Raw genomic sequence first — 15,735 nt, 5'->3', positions numbered from 1 at the left:
CAGGGCAAGTGGAGGCGGGGAGACCAGTGGAGACCCGAGAGGTGATGGGGCTTGGTCCTGGGGTAGGGGTGGAAAGAGGGGACAGATTCCGGGTGTTTCTGAGAAGCACGGTGCAGAGTGAAGTCTCTTGACCAAGGAGGAGGAGAGCGATGCCCTTGAGGGTCTTACAGCCCGGCTGCCAGCAAGACAAAATTCTCACCCAGGGAACTAGACTTCAGTGGTCCACAGATCTGAAACAATTTTAGAGGTGGAAAAAGCAGGTTCTGAACTCTAAAGCATAGCAGGAATGTTCACAGATCCAGACACGTAAATATTTGAAGCTTCTGTTACACACACTCACACGCACGCACGCACACCTCATTAAGAGCAAGGTAAAAGGTAAGTGAAGGGCTGGGAGAAAATTAAGAAAAGATCACCAATCCAGGATTTATAACTAGCCCCTAGAAATCAATGAGATCAAGGTGGATAACTGGGGACTTCCCCGGTGGTCCAGTGGTTAAAAACAGACTCTGCACTCCCAATGCAGGGGGCCCGGGTTTAATCTCTGGACTGAGATCCCACATACCACGCAATGCAGACTACAGAAAAAAAAAAAAAAAAAACTAGGTAACTGTACAAAGGAATATGAATTTGTAAGTTCCAGAAAGAAGGCTCTAAGGATAATGTACATATGGGAGCATGCATGAGCTCACTAGGAATCATGTCCAAACATAACTTCTACTTAGGAACCACTGAGTCCATTTTAGAGAACTGGAAGTTGAGGCCTGCGGTTGATAGCACAGGCCAGAAGCCAAAACTCAAATTCATTAGACCCCAAAACCAGAATGGGATGGAGTGAAACCTGCATCACTGCATTTCACTGAGGGTCAAATGAGCTGATTTGAGTCAAGTGCAAGGTCCGGCCTGGCTCTCTTAGCTCTTCCATCTTGGGGGGTCAGGCCCAGTGGACTTGGGAGTAGGGAAGGGGGAGATAAAACTGAGAAAGGGGGAGACAGGAAGGAAGGGTGAATCTGATTTGCATAATAAAGACTTGTGTGGGAGGGAGCTGGATAGAGAGCTGGAGGGCAGGGCAGGAGATGGAAGGATTGCTCTAGAGGCAGACAGATTGGAGGCGGGGCTAGGAGAGGGCCAAGGGCAGGGCCACGTGATGACTTTCGTGCCATCCCCACCCCACCCCCCAGCACCTTGGCCATCCGGGGACAATTCCTGCATAAAAATATTAAATAGTATAGGATATTGTGACTAGTATAAAGATGGATGTATTATAAAATAAAATACATTCTATTAATATATATAAATAATATAAGTTTACATTATATAATAAAATATTCTCTTTGACCTAAAATTTCATTTTGTAGCCTTCTGATTTTAAAAGTAATCCTCATGTTTTCATGGGGCCTGTGCACTGTGCCCACATCGCTAGTGGAGAAGTTGGCCCTAACTTGTTCCACAGACAGCAGTCAGGAACAGAATTCTTTCCCAGTCCTTTTGGCTGGTTTGGAGAGAGACTCCTGGGCTCTGATGTCCAGCTGTGTGGCAGGGGGAAGGTCTGTGTCCCCAAGATTACGGAGAATTCCAGGCGGTTCATCCAGGGTGGACTGGTTGGCCCACGTGGCCAGCAGAGTTCTGCCTGCCTGGGTTTGAATCCAAACCCTGCCTGCGTTGAGCTGCCCCAAACCAGCGCGTGCATTCATCGGCATCAGGGTCTTTGGGATTAAAAAGGTAGGTAGCCTTTGGGTCTCTTCTGGCCTCCAGGTAGGGGGTTACGATCAAGGCAGGTCTCACGCAGAACTCTGACGTTACAGCAAACACTCCCCAAGGAGGAGGTCAACCTCTACTCCAAGCTCAAGGCCTCACGCTCGGGCCTCCAGGCTTTCATCCATACCCTGGCGTGTGTGCGTGTGTGCACACATGCGTGTGAAGGATGGGGGTGGCAGAGGCCCAGTGGAAGCTGTAGGCCCAGGGCCCCTTCTGAATATGTTGGGCTGCCGGGGGCTCCCAGGTTCCCACACCCTATTCATGTCAGGAGACGGAGCCTGAACAACATTCGTAGCCAACGGAATAGAGTATCTACAACACTGCTCCTTTCACCTGTGAGAAATCGTTCCCGACACCCAGCACGCTAATTCACCAGCCCTCTCGTGCAGATCTGACAAGCTGCCTTTAACCTTTAACCTTTAACCCGGTCCTTCCCATCGGTCACCATTCTGCACCCCGCCCCCGCCCCCGGGGGACAGTACAGTGTCTGCAGACAGTCTTGGTTGTCACACTGGAGGGTGGAGAGCTCCTGGCATCAAGGGGTGGGAGGGTAGCTGCTAAATAAGCAGGACAACCTCCACAGTGAAGAAGGACCCCAAATGTCAGCAGTGCTGAGGTACAGACCCTCCCACAGCTGCTTCTGGAGTGGGGACCCACGTTAGCGCCCTCCACACAACACCTACTCACCCCTAGGATGTGGGCTAGGTCTACGCACACTTGGGCCACGCTGCCCGCACATAAGCATTTTAAGGTGAGTTATTGAAGACCTAGTGCTGCCACGTGTTACTTCAGGCCATTTCAGTTCTACCAGCCTCAGTTTCCCGGTCCGTAAAATGGGGGTGGTAACAGTGCCCACCTCAGAGGGGTGCTGTGGGGACATGCCCGATCCCTCCTGCCTGACCCCATTTTTATTGCTGATCCTAAGCAGACCCGAGTGAGAGTGGTGCTTCCAGAGGCTCAGCTTCGTCACCTCCCCCCATCTCCGGGCAGCTCCAGCTTCCTGTCTCCCCTCCCCACACCCACACACACTCCTTTGCCCGTGGCGGCCTCAGGAGGCTCCTTCCCCCAAGAGTTGCTGTCTCTTCCAGGTGACCCCTGGTCGACCCCCCAATGGGAGTGTGTCGGTGGTGGTCAGGGGCCATTTAAATTAGAACACTCTCTGGATAGTTCACAGAAATTCATGAGTCATTTTTGCCTCATAAAACCCAGTGGAGTTAGCTGGGAGTGCAGATGATATCTGTGGACCTTTAAAAATTTTTTTTCTTTTTTTTAAAGAGGCAGGTTTCTCCTTTGATCCCAGGTTCATCCTGAGAAGCAACGTTCTCTAGGTTGGAGGACACGCAGTCAGCTTGGTAGCTTGATTACTGTGCGACCGAGGACAGCTTAGTCAATCTCTCCATTTTCTTCGAATTAACGTTTTTTTCTTAATTTGAGGGAATACATGTCCATTGTAGCACATTCGTAAGGTACTGTTTCAAAAATAAAACACGCTGTATACAGTTCACATCTTGCTCTGGTTTAGTCACATCTTACCTCAAACATTTTCCCATGTCACTATTCCTCAAAATCATATTCCTAACGGCCGCACAAATTTCTTTTGTATGGGTTATCTCACCTGTCCCTTGCACTTGGCCATTTGTGGCTGCACCCTCCGTGTTCCCATCTGTGAAATGGGCACAGGTGTGCTGTGAAGTCCAATGAGAGGGCCTGCCCATCCTCTCCTGTGACTGGTCCTTGACGAGCCTACAGGCCAGAGTTGGTGCAGGACAGGAACTCCTCCCAGGCCTGCCCTGGGCAGGAAGAACACAGCGGGCTGTGGACTGCATGATACACTGAGGCAAGGGCCCTCTTGGATCCCGGATTCTGACTCCGTGCCTGGTCTTGAATCTGGCCGTCAGGAAGTTTCCATTTGCCCTGCAGCTGCGGGACAGTGGACTCTGGGGGCACAGTTGGGGCTCCCCAAGGAGTTGCTTGCTCTTCTCTTATACCAGAAGCCGGAGCCATCAGCCCATCTGTCTCTTTGAGGCCAGCTGGCCACCTGCAGAGGCACACCTGGGGTCTCCAGGTGCTACTGGCTCCAGCTGCCACTTCCACGGTGGCCCCTGAGAGCGGGTGGCAGGACCCAGGAATGTGGGCTGCCAGGCAGGTGGGTGCCTACTTGCTCTATTTAAACCAAGTGTTCTTCAAATCCGGACTGTCTTCATTTAAACATGCTATTTAAAAAAACATTTTAAGTCATACAGAAGACAGCTCGCTCTAAATGGAAGGTTACCTTAAATGAAATTCAACAAAACAAAACAACCTGACTGCGTTCAAACGCCTCCTCTGCCCACCCCTGGCTCTATGCCCAGGCCAGCTCTGTGCTCTCTTGAACGGGAAGGGTGACAAGTGACAGAGAGTCGGGGAGCCAGGATGAAAAGCCGACTAAAGACTAAAAGACTAAAGACTAAGAGAACCCTCCCACCGAGTGAAGCCTGGAGGCCACTGGGCATCCCTCACTTGGCCCAGCGTGTGCTGTGCTTGAGGGAAGCCTGAGTTCTAGCCCAATCCTCCCATTTTACAGACTGGGAGACAGAGGTTCAGAGGGGAGGGAACTTGTCCTAGATCACATGCGGCTGGAACCGTATTCTCCTGTTTCCCCGGGCACGTCTTCCCGGCCCCATACAACCTGGCTCAGGAGGCGCCCAGCAGGGAGAGGGGAGCCCAAGCCGGCAGGCGTGGAAGCCGATGGAAGGCGTCCATCCTGCGCGGGTCAGCTACGGGATTTTAAGTGGGCTCCAGCGGAGGAGCAGGGGACTGCGTTTTGGCAGGCACAGGGAGTTTGGATTCTTCTGACTCTTCCATTCACCTCTGGGTGAGCTGGGCAGGTCGTCTGGCCCCTCTGGGCTGGGTCTGGCCATCAGTAAGATGAGGGAGTTGGACTCCATCTGGTGCAGACAGTCTGGTTCCCAGAGAAGCCTTCCCTCTTATGTATAAACTCACATTCCTCATCCTGGGCTATTCTGCCATTTCCTTTCGTGCTAAACCAAAGGGCTATTTTGGAAACTCCTATAAGCAAACTAATCCCTGGCTGGCATTTGAACGGATATAAAAGAGCCCTAAGTGAGGGACTCAGGCATAAACGCCGCCCAGCCCTGAGAGCCCACGCCGTTAAATTTAGAAGCATCGCTTCCAAATGAGGTGAAATTGCAGGTTCCCTGTGGCCGGTGGGCAGCTTTGGGCAGCACCGAGCAGGACAGGTTTAGCAGAACAGGCTCCGGCTCCCTCTGGCTGCACCTTGGGGGAAGAGGCCCAGGACGGCCCCTTCAGTGTCTGGGGAGCAGCTGCTGGGTAAGGAGCCCCTTCAGCTGGCCCGCCTGCCCTGAGCTCCCCAGCTGGATCCAAGCATCAGATGCTGCCCGGGTGCCGGAGAGAGGCAGCGACGGACACGCGGGGAAGAGGCAGTCTTGTCTGCCACTGAAGGTTTGGGACCCGCATGATTTCTGTGACTCTCTCCTCTGCCCAGGGGCCCAGTGAGGTCCCTGGCCTGCCTCTCATGCCCTGCAGAGTGCCAGCTGCCCAGGGCTGCCTGACCTGCCTACAGTCCAGCCGCTAAAGGGTAATGCCGGCAGGGGGAGGGGGAGGGGGGATGGTCTTGGGGGCGGAGTGGGGTCTCCAAGGTGCCCAGCCTCTGTTCTGAGTGGTCAGTGCCGCTGTTGTGTCAACAACTAAACATTAAGAGTATGACCCTTGGTTAAAGGTGACAAACATCCGTTGGGACTTGTCAGGAGCCCACTGAAGGCTCCTGGGATTCCAGGGGTCTCATCCCGGCCATCTCATGCCCAATCCACCAGAGAGGGGATCATTTTGCAGCCCGCTGGGTGAGATCACAAGGGTCAACTTCAAAGGCTCAGCCCCACCAGGGATCGGCCAGGAGAGGTGCTGCTGGGATCTGACGCTGGTCCAAAGGGCCCTGGGCTCCCACACCCTGAAGCCTGCGGGGGATGGGGCTCAATGTCTCTCAGCCGTCCCCAGTGCTACATTTCTAGCTTGGTAGGTCTGGGCCATGAACCTGCTTCCATTCTGGAGCCCTCTCGCTCTTGCTCAGGCTCATGGCAGCGGAGGGGGGGTAGTGTCCTCAGCACAGCCCCTGCGGAAGCAGGTGCCTCCTAGCGTGAAGTAGCTGGGCTTTGGAGCCCATCATGCCCAGGTTCAAATCCCAGCTCTGGCAGTTCCGACCTGTGTGACCTTGGTTGAGTCATTTCCCCTCCTCTCTGAGTCTCGATTTCTTTATCTGCAAAATGGGAAGGATAATAATAATATTTGCCTCATATAGTATTGGGAGTATTAAATGAGATCTTAAACCTTTAGAGCAGGTAGCAGAAGGAGTGCTGGCCACCCAGGGGTCATTCATCAATAGCTGCTGCTCTTGTAAATAATGTTTTAGTGGAACATATCCAGGCTTATTCATTTACACATTATCTGTGACTGCTTTTGCTCTAAAACGGTGGAGTTGAGTAGCTGTGACAAACACCATAAGGCCTGCAAAGCCAAAATAATTCGCTCTCTGGACCTTCACCGAAGTCATTTGTCCACCCCTGTCTTGGAGTCCAGCACATAGTGGGAGTTCTTATCTTTATCCTGTTCTTCCACTGACTGCGCCTTGGGCTGCACAGCCTGCCGAAGTGGGGGAAGCAGCCCCAGCCTTTCAATTCTTGTCCTCTGGTCCCATAAAGATGCGCTGTGACTCTTTCAGGCCCTGGAGAACGCCCCCAGCCCCACCTGCAGGGAACTCTCTGTCTAGTCGGGGAGGCAGACAAGTCACCATTCACCGTCCACTGTAAGTAAAGTGAGGCAGGGATTGGGGGGAGGTCCAGGAAGGCTTCCTGGGGGAGGTGACATCTGGGCTGGAAGAGGAGCTGGGAGGGTCTAGCCAGGACGCCAATCCCCACGTGACAGCCAGACCTCACCCTGGAAAACGTGGCTCCCTGAGCCAGCCTCTTCACCTCTTAGAGGCTCTTTCCTCATATGAAAAGTGGGGTCATTGCACCTCATGGCCCTGTTGTGAGTAGTCAGTCTACAGCCAGGTGCTGGCACATTGCGTGGGTCTGCACTGAACCTCAGTTCTCCTCCTTGGTCCTCCTTTCCTAACGCTGGGCAGGCAGATGTTTGGGTTTGTTCTAGCAAACTGCATGCAGAGGAACTCTTTAGCGATCGTCTTTCTCCCTTATCTTGAAGTGGAGGACCTGGGGGAGGCTGGAAGAACAACCCAGAAGGCCTGGGAGGGAGGGTGGCAGGGATGTGGAGGGAGAAGGTGGAGAGAGGGCGTTCCGGTCCCCAGCCCCCCAGGGCTGGCTCCAGAGTCCGCGTCCCACCCGCTGACCTTGGGGATCTCCCTGCCTGCTCCCTCCTGTGCCCTTGCTCATCCTGGCTAGGATGGAGGGAGGGCGTGTTTAGCAGTTTGAGAAGCTTCCGGTGCCACCCAGAGCCTGTGCTGATAGGGGTGGGGGCAGTGGTATGCTGATAAAAGTTTAACAACAGGCAGAAAAACAAACAAACAAAAACACCTCAAACCCTAATTTGTAGCACTTGCCCATTTCCACGCTGTACTTAATTCTGTCATGGCTGATTTCAAGCTACCAACATTCCTGAAAATTTCACCATCGACTCTTGTGAGCTGGTCCAAGCTGGCAGCAGCACAGCCCAGGTAGGGACTGTGGGGGCGTGAGGGTCCTCCCGTGGGGCTGGGGCGAACCCCCAGAGTGCGGGATGCCTGCCCACGTACCTGAGAAGCGCTGGCTCAGCATCAGTTACACTTGGGTTCTCAGCCTGGCTCTGCCGCTTCCTAGCTGGGTCCCTGGGCTCGTCTTGTTACCTCTCTGAGCCTCAGTTTCCTCATCTATTGAATTAGGCTCGCAACAGCTCCTACACCTCAGGGGGTTATGCAGCTCTACTAAGATAATTTACGTAAGGCGCATAGTGGACAGCTGGCCTAATTATGAGCTCTCCACTGCCAGACTGCGTCAATTTCCCCATCCGTACACCAGGCTGCTGTTCACGGACCTATTGCACGGGACAGTCCCTGGCACTGGGGCTCCACTCAGTGGGTGCTCCGCAGACACTCGCCGCTTCCTCCGTCGGGGCCAGAGGTCGCTCCTCGGCTCACCTGCCCCAGCAGCTGGGGTCTCCAGGCTGGGGTCTTGGTCAGCCGATGGCGCACAGACAACCGGCTCTTTCTGGTGTCTATGTCACATCATGTGCTGTCAGCACATTGTGTCCTTGGTCCTTTTCTGAATTTCCATTTTACAGGCGTGATCACCGAGGCCCAGAGCCGGTGAGCGGCACAGCTGCAGCTGGGGTTTGAGCCCAGGTCTGGCTTTGTTGCTTCCAGAGCTCACCTATGCACAGCACGTGTGGGACTCTGGGCTGCGGGAGGTATCAGAGGAGGAGGAAGCTTGTGGGGGGTCACGCAGATCTGCCAGGGGGTTCAGAGTGAGGGCTCTGGAGCTTGTGGTGGGAGCTGACTACAAACAAAATGCAGGATAGACACTGGATAGACGTGGCTGCAAAGGGAACGTTCTTCCAGGCAGAGGCCCCAGGGTGGGCAAAGGTGTGGAGTCTGGGCTCAGCCACTGGGCGGAGGGGATGTGGGAAGCAGGGGCCCTACCGAGCGGGAATAGGAGGGAGTTGGCGGAGCGGAGCTTTCTCAGGGCAGTGGGGTCCCCAGAATCCTTGCACCGACGCCACCCTGGCTGAGGGGTGAGGCATAAAACTGTAGCAGCAGAGATTTAGGTTAGATATGGGGGAGAACTTTCCTATTGTGTTGGAAGACACTGGACGATATTCCCAAAGGATGTGGTGGCATTTTTCCAATCTCGAGATGGTTTGGAAAAACGTAAAGACAGCCAGGGTTCTAGGCTGGCCTCCCTGCAACCTGGGTCAGAGATGGGGTAATGGATCTGTGGCTTCTGGAAGCCTTTGATGCCAGCAGCCTGGCCTCATGTGAACTGGGCTGACTCACCCCCTGCTCAAAACCTCCCATGGCTCCCAGTTACCCTTAGCCAATTGCAAGGCCAAAGTCCTTCCTGCGGCCACCGAGGCCACCCTGACCTGTGCTCTGCTGGCCTCTCCAACCTCACCTGGAGCCACCCCCCACCCCCCTGGACTTCTTTCCATTGCTGGATTACACCTTGTCCTCTGCGCCTCCAGGCCTTTGCTCGCGCCGTTCCCTCTGCTTCAGATACCTTTCCCTCCCCTCCCCTTCCCCTTCTTCCCTCCTCGCCTTTCCTTCTCAGCTCTCGGGCGCCTCCTCCATGGGTTGGTCTGGTACCCGCATCATTTCACTATGGACTCCCTACTGTAATGGTGGCCCGTCAGCCGCCTGCTGGACTTGGAGCCCTGGAGGGCGAGGGCTGGGCCTGCCTTACTCGGCGTCTGGCTCATAGGAGGTGCTCAGCGGGGGTTTGTGGAGGGGGGTCAGGGTTACTGGCAGAGAGGAGTAGCTGAGGGGAGGCGAGAGGAGCTGGTTCACGAGTTGCTGGGTGCCCCCTGCATCACACAGGCATCAAGGACCCAAGCACAGGGTGCAGAGACCTGGGCTCGAATCTTGCTCCTGCCCCCCGCCCCAAGCTCCCTGACCTCACTGAGCCTCAGTTTTCTCATCTGTGAGCTGGGGGCAGCTCCAGCCGCCCCCTCTCTGGGGCTGCTGTAGGGCCCTTGGGGGCCACGGTGGAGGGTAGCCAGCCTGCGGTCAGCACTCACCGGGTGCCAGTTCGAGGCTGACTGTCCTGCCCTCTCCCTGCAGGTGACAGCCATGTCGGTGAGGGTGCGGTTCCTGTCCTCTGGGGACACAGGGGCTGTGGGGGTCATGGGCCGGAGCGCCTCCTTTGCCGGCTTCAGCAGTGCCCAGAGCCGGAGGATCGCGTAAGTTCTGCCCGGGCTGTGTGTGGGAGGCTTGTTTGAGGGCCAGGGATCGGGGGGCCGGCGGGGCATCCTCCTCCCACGCCAGTGACCCTGAGGCTCACTCTCATGCCAGGCCTGCAGCGCAGGGTAGTGTGTGTTTGTGTCTGTCTGTGTGTCTGTGTATGTCTGTGTCTGTGTGTCTGTGAGTGAGACGCTTGGTGTTGGGAGAAAGCTGTAATTTGCTTCAGATCTGAACAGGTGTCACCCTACGTGCTCCTGGCAGTTGATCCTGGAAGCTGATCTGCTTGAGTTTATCAGGCCCACTTGGCAGATCAGAAAACTGAGGCTCAGAGAGGCAGAGCTGCTCACCCAAGGTCACACAGCAAGACTGATTCAGAGTTGGAACTTAGTCTCCTAGGGGCCAGGTTAGGATGGAATGTTCTTCCTGTTTTTTGTTTTTCTTTTGCGGTACACGGGCCTCTCACTGTTGTGGCCTCTCCCGTTGCGGAGCACAGGCTCTGGACGCGCAGGCTCAGCGGCCATGGCTCACGGGCCCAGCCGCTCCGCAGCATGTGAGATCCTCCCAGACCGGGGCAGGAACCCGCGTCCCTGCATCAGCAGGCGGACTCTCAACAACTGCGCCACCAGGGAAGCCCTGTTCTTCCTGTTTGATAGAATGGGAAGTAGGGCCACCTGTGACCTGGGGCAAGTGACTTCACCTCTCTGAGTCTGGTTTCCTCATCTGCGAAATGGGGATCACAAATGTCCCTCCCTCACGGGCTTGTCATGAGGGTACAGTGAGGTGACACATGGTGAGCTGTCGGCACATGCTGGCACGCAGTAGGGGCTTGTGGGAAGTTTTCCAAGGAGGAGAGACAGGCAGAGACAGACCTGCTTAGTACTGACCCTCCAGACGTGAGTTCACGGCTGATCTGCGATGTGTCTCCTCCCGCTGCAGGTAATGCCTGGGAGGAGGGTGCGTTTCTGCTCCTGGGGCCATAGCCCTGTCAGCTCAGGCGTGCCGGGCCCCTGGCTCCAGGAATCCTGAGGGCCCCAAACGGCTGCCAGTCTGAACAGCCGTGGTGGGCAGGCAGGGCCCTCAGCCAGAGCAGGGCGCAGAACCAAATCTCATCCTGGCATTCCCCTACCTGAAACCCTCCGGAGGTTCCCGTCCCACTGAGAGCACAATCCGGTCCCCACGCGGCAGGGTCTGGCTGGCCAGCCTCATCCTGAGCCCTGGGCTCTAGCCGCATTGGCCTCTCTGTCCTCCAGGCCTTTGCACAGGCCCTGCCCTCGTCCTGGAACCCTCTCCACTGCGCTTCACCTGGCCTGGTCCCGCTTAATCTCATCAGGCCTTGGCTTCAAAGCCACTTCCTGGGGGTTGGGGGTGCGGACCACCCGAGCCCGGCAGGCCCTCCTCGTGCTCTGTCCATAGGCTCCGCAGCTGCGCATTAGACCCACCTTCCCCTCCCCCCGCCCCACCCCCCATCACTGTGAGGCCGACCCTGCGGTCAGGCCCTCCCAGCTCACTCGCCTTGTCTCAGGGCAGCCCAGCTTCTCGGTTCTGAGGTGTGCCTGGGAGGAGTGGCATCTCAGGGCTGAAATCCTGGAAGCACCCCTAGGAATCCCTAATTCCTTCCACAAGTATTTATGGAGCATTGGCTCCGGTCAGGCCTCGTCCCGGGCTGTGGAGACAGGCCCAGGCCCCGCCCTCCTTTCAGGACGGGGAAAACAATAAGCCAGTGATAGTCAAGATGGATGCCGCTGGTGGCGGGTTCCCGGAAGGGGTTAAAGCAGGGAGGCAGGAGGGCAGCAGGGGGCTTGGAGGAGGCCCCCAGTGAGGCATTTAAACGAAGGCAGAGAGAAGAGGAGCCCGTCACGTGCAGACAGGGTGTGGGCGTGGGAAAGCCTTCCAGGCGGAGGGGACAGAGGTGCAAAGGCCCTGAGGTGGGAATGAGCTTTGAGGGACAGAAAGTGGGTGTGCGGCTGGCCTGTGGGACAGTGGTGTAAATGTCCTGGGGCTCCCCGTCCTGCCCGCATCCCCCAACCCTGCAGGGACTACTGGAGGATGCCTGGCTTGGACGGGTTCTGAGATTCCTGAGTGGCCTCCATCGGGCCTGGTTCTCTGTAGTCCCCTTGTCCAGGGGTGAGGAAGTAGCTGCCCGCGATGGCAGAGAAGCAGCACATCTATTTTTGACTTCCTGTCTCTGTACATAACTTCTGTACATAACTGTACATAACTTCCTGTCTCTGTACATAACTTCTGTACATAACTGTACATAACTTCCTGTCTCTGTACAGCTCCCAGGGATCTGGACCCTGGCTCTGGGGCTGGACGGTCTGGATCAGGTTTCAGGCCTCACCTCTGGCCTTATTTCCCAAGTAATCCAACCAGGCTGAAACACGGCCACATTGCCAAGGTGCTCAGCAGCGGGGGCAGGTCAGGCAAAAATAACCTTAGACAGGAGAGCAGAAGAGCCTGGCTCCACTTAGATGTCCCCAGCCCTTACCCCTGCCCTGGCACCTGAAGCCCCTTTGCCTCTGGACAGCGTTGTTGTTTTTTTCTTTATTGTGTAATCAAAGGATTCCCTTGGGGAAGTAATCTGGTGAGGAAATTTTACACTAAGGTTGAATAACTGCTATAACAAGGCCACATATAATAAATATATAATACTATATTATAACCTAAGGCCGTACATAATAAGGTGGGCAGATGAAGAAGAGAGCCAGGCCCTGACACTGTCCCATTCTGCCCTGACTGACAGGCACGGGCTGCTCTTAACCCTTTCCTGCCATCCCTCAGCCAGGTCTCCCCTCCCTCAGGCAGGGACCCTCTTGAGCCAGGAGACCCTGCAAGGTCCGCACCACCTGGGAATTCCTCCACAGAGACGGCTGGGAAGTGTAGGTGTGAAAACCAAGCAGCAGCCCTTGATTTTCAAGGAGAGGAGGCTAGAGAAAGGGGGCAGAGAGGAGGGCTAGACCTCAGAGACACGTATCAGGAGAAACAGGCTAGTACACGTGAAGCACCCAGAGCAGAGCTTGACCTTTGCGAGTGCCGTGCGCGTGTTTGTCATCATCCCTGGACGTCTAGTACCACCAGATGCAGGAGGAAAGGTGCGCTTACACCCAGCTTTGAGTCCTCACCTGAAATGTGTCCAGTCGGTCCTCTTATTTATTGCCCCGCCCCCAGCCCCTCCTACCTCCGGATCCTGCACCTGCAGCAGCTGTGCACCGGGCCTCCGATAGTGTCTCCCAACGACACCAGGTAGAAGGGCTGGCCCAGCGGCCTCACGTGAGGGCTGGGGCCCGTGGGTCACACGTGCCCATCTGGAAGCTCGTCTGGCTTGCCGGGGGATGTTTAATATTTATTGAGTCCTCCCAGAACTGCTGTGACATCCGCCCCTGGAGGTTGCTCCCTGCCCTGACAGTTGTGGCACTGGGCCAGACATGAAACCTGATTTCGCCATCCGGAGGCTGCACATACATCACTGTCCCTGGCGGGGCTGGCCGCCACACCTGCTCTGTTGAACCTCAGACACGAGCACTGGGTTCAGAGCTTCCCCAGGAGCCGGTGCTATCAGGCACAGCCACAGAGCGAGGGCGAGGAAGTTGCCAGGTAGATGGAAGTGGGATCCAGCCGAGGGCACGCATCTGCCGGGGACTGTGGGACTCTGGGAGCTGGCAGGTGAGCGGGGCTCCTGCAGCCCCACCTCCAAGCTGCTCACCCACCCCACCTGCCTGTCTGCCCACCTGCCGGGGACCCTAGCCTGTCTGAAACCTGTTTCTCTCGAGGCTGCAGCCCTGCCTGTCCCTGCCAGCCTGCAGATGGCAACTTTGTGGAGGGTGTGTTCCAAGAGGTGGCTGATGTGGCCTCCGGGAGGGTCGGGGAGGAGGGAGCACAGTCCCTGCCTGGGCTCTGCAAAGTGTCCCTTGACATATAATATATGAATAACAGCAACGGCAGGTGCAGGGGTGAGCTTAGTCCCCAGGGCTGCGTGCACATTACCCAGACTCAAGCATCGCCTGATTGGAGGGACCTTCCCTGTTCACCCTTTGCATTCATTATCCTGCCTTTGGTTTTATTCTTGGCACTAGGCACTATCTGATATATAATTTTTTTTTTTTTTTTGTGGTACGCGGGCCTCTCACTGTTGTGGCCTCTCCCGTTGCGGAGCACAGGCTCCAGGCGCGCAGGCTCAGCGGCCATGGCTCATGGGCCCAGCCGCTCCGCGGCATGTGGGATCTTCCCGGACCGGGGCACGAACCCGTGTCCCCTGCATCGGCAGGCGGACTCCAACCACTGCGCCACCAGGGAAGCCCTGATATATAATTTTTTAAATTGAAGTATAGTTGCTGTACAATATAACTGATATGTGCTTTTAAAAATTACCTTATTACCTTCAGCACATATATAGCACTCACTCTTTCCTGGGAACTGCTTGAATCTCTTCACATTTATTAACTCATGTAACTCTCACCGCAACCCTTTCTCTGGTCCCCATTTTATGGATGAGAAAACCGAGGCACAGAGAGGTTCAATAACTTACACAAGGTCACACAGCTTATAACTGGGGGAGCCGGATAGAGACCCCAGCATGTGGTTCCGGAGTCTGTGCTTGCTACCACTTCCCACGGTCTCCCCAGCTGGCAGGGCAGCTCACGAGGGCAGGGGTTTTGTCTGTTTTGGTCACTGTTCTACCCCTGGCCCCTAGAATGGCATCTGGTGTATGACAGGAGCTCAGTAAATATTTGTTGAATGAATGACTATCTCATGACAACTCCGTGGAGCAGGCCCTCTTATTATCCTCCTTTTACAGATGAGGAAACTGAGGCTGCAGTAGATTAAATACCTGTGCCCTCTGGGGCTAGAATTTGGCCATGGGCGGCTGACCAGGAGCTTGTGTCCCGTGAGATGATAGGAGTTGCTGGCTTGGTGAGGCCCCTGAGGTTTCCAGGGCGGGGCTCCAGGTCCTTCCCTGATGCAGCACCCTTGGGACCCAGTTCTCAGCAACCCCGGGCAAGCCCTGGGACCTGTATTTCTGGCACGTTGGCCTGTAATGTGGCTGTGCATCCATGTTTTGGGGAACCACGGGGTTTGGGGCTTGATGCCCGACAGCAGGGGTGGACAGGACAGCTCTGCTGAGTCAACCACAGGACCCTGTGACCGTGTGTGGAATGTGCAGTGTCTGGTTGGCTTGGAAGTACAGCCCAGCCACCTGCCAGGCCTCTTGGGGACCAGGGCTTGGCGATGGCCCAGTGGCCCTTCTCCCAGGCCTGGCGAAGGAGATGGAGCTGTGTCCACTTGCCCCCTGCCCAGCTCTCCAGACCACAAGCCCCCCACCCCTCCCCGCAGACTGTGAACCCTTGAAGGTGGGACTCTGGCCCCTTGGCTCCCATCATGTTGCATGATTCAGAGAAAGCCCCGTTCTGTGGGTGTTTGAATGAATGAATGAGCCTGTGCCCTTGATTTTAGACCCTAAAAGGGCAGCAGACTGTGAAGGGCATCCAGGGACACTCGGAGCTGGGTTTCTAGCAGGAGGATATCTCCCGAGTGAAGCAGAAATGGTGAACCCCTGAGAAAGTGGTCCTCCTACTGTGGTCTGAGGACCAACAATAGTGTAGAGCCAATGGACCGTCTGCTCCATAGGCTGTCCAGGGCCTGTTCCTTCTCTCTTGTTGCTTGGCCATACCTGTGGGGGGCCCCAGTGCACATGGTTGAAGCTGGCTCTTCAGTGCATCCGAGGAAGATGAGGAAGGAAGTGGGAGAAGTTCTCTTCCAAGGAAGTGGAATATGTTGACTAACCCAGTACTGGGACATGGGTTTGCCTCAGAATGCCCATGGATGCATGGGTGTGTGTGTGTGTGTGCATGTGTGCGTGTGGGTGTGTGCGTGTGTGCGTGTGCGTGTGTGTGTGTGTGTGTATGGTGATTTGTCAGGCTACCTCCCTCCAAACTATATGTATAAAGAGCAGAGTTGGGGAGATGTCCCTGAGGGAAATTGAGGTGCTATTAACAGAGGGAGGGGAATGGATGTAGGGCAGGCAAAGCCAACAGGTACCCAACCCATGGGTATACCACTGGACTATGATTTGGCCT

General features: G+C 55.7%; 1 protein-coding gene across 11 annotated transcripts in view; it reads left to right on the top strand.

Moving 5' to 3' along the window:
- RIPOR3 (RIPOR family member 3) overlaps positions 1-15,735 on the top strand; it is a 74,069-nt gene that overhangs the window by 33,271 nt on the left and 25,063 nt on the right. For 10 of the 11 annotated variants that reach the window (XR_012326395.1, XM_073793099.1, XM_073793097.1 and 7 more), the window contains exon 2: positions 9,542-9,660. The exons of the other annotated variant lie outside the window; for it this stretch is intronic. Coding sequence is in view for 9 of the 10 variants with exons in the window: in XM_073793099.1 (XP_073649200.1) it covers positions 9,542-9,660 (119 nt within the window). In the remaining variant the exon portion in view is untranslated. The remainder of the gene's footprint in view (positions 1-9,541; positions 9,661-15,735) is intronic. 11 annotated transcript variants of the gene reach the window in all.

This window comes from Tursiops truncatus, chromosome 15, assembly GCF_011762595.2.
Source record: "Tursiops truncatus isolate mTurTru1 chromosome 15, mTurTru1.mat.Y, whole genome shotgun sequence".
Taxonomy (NCBI): Eukaryota; Metazoa; Chordata; class Mammalia; order Artiodactyla; family Delphinidae; genus Tursiops; species Tursiops truncatus.
This window is presented reverse-complemented; position numbering and strand designations above follow the sequence as displayed.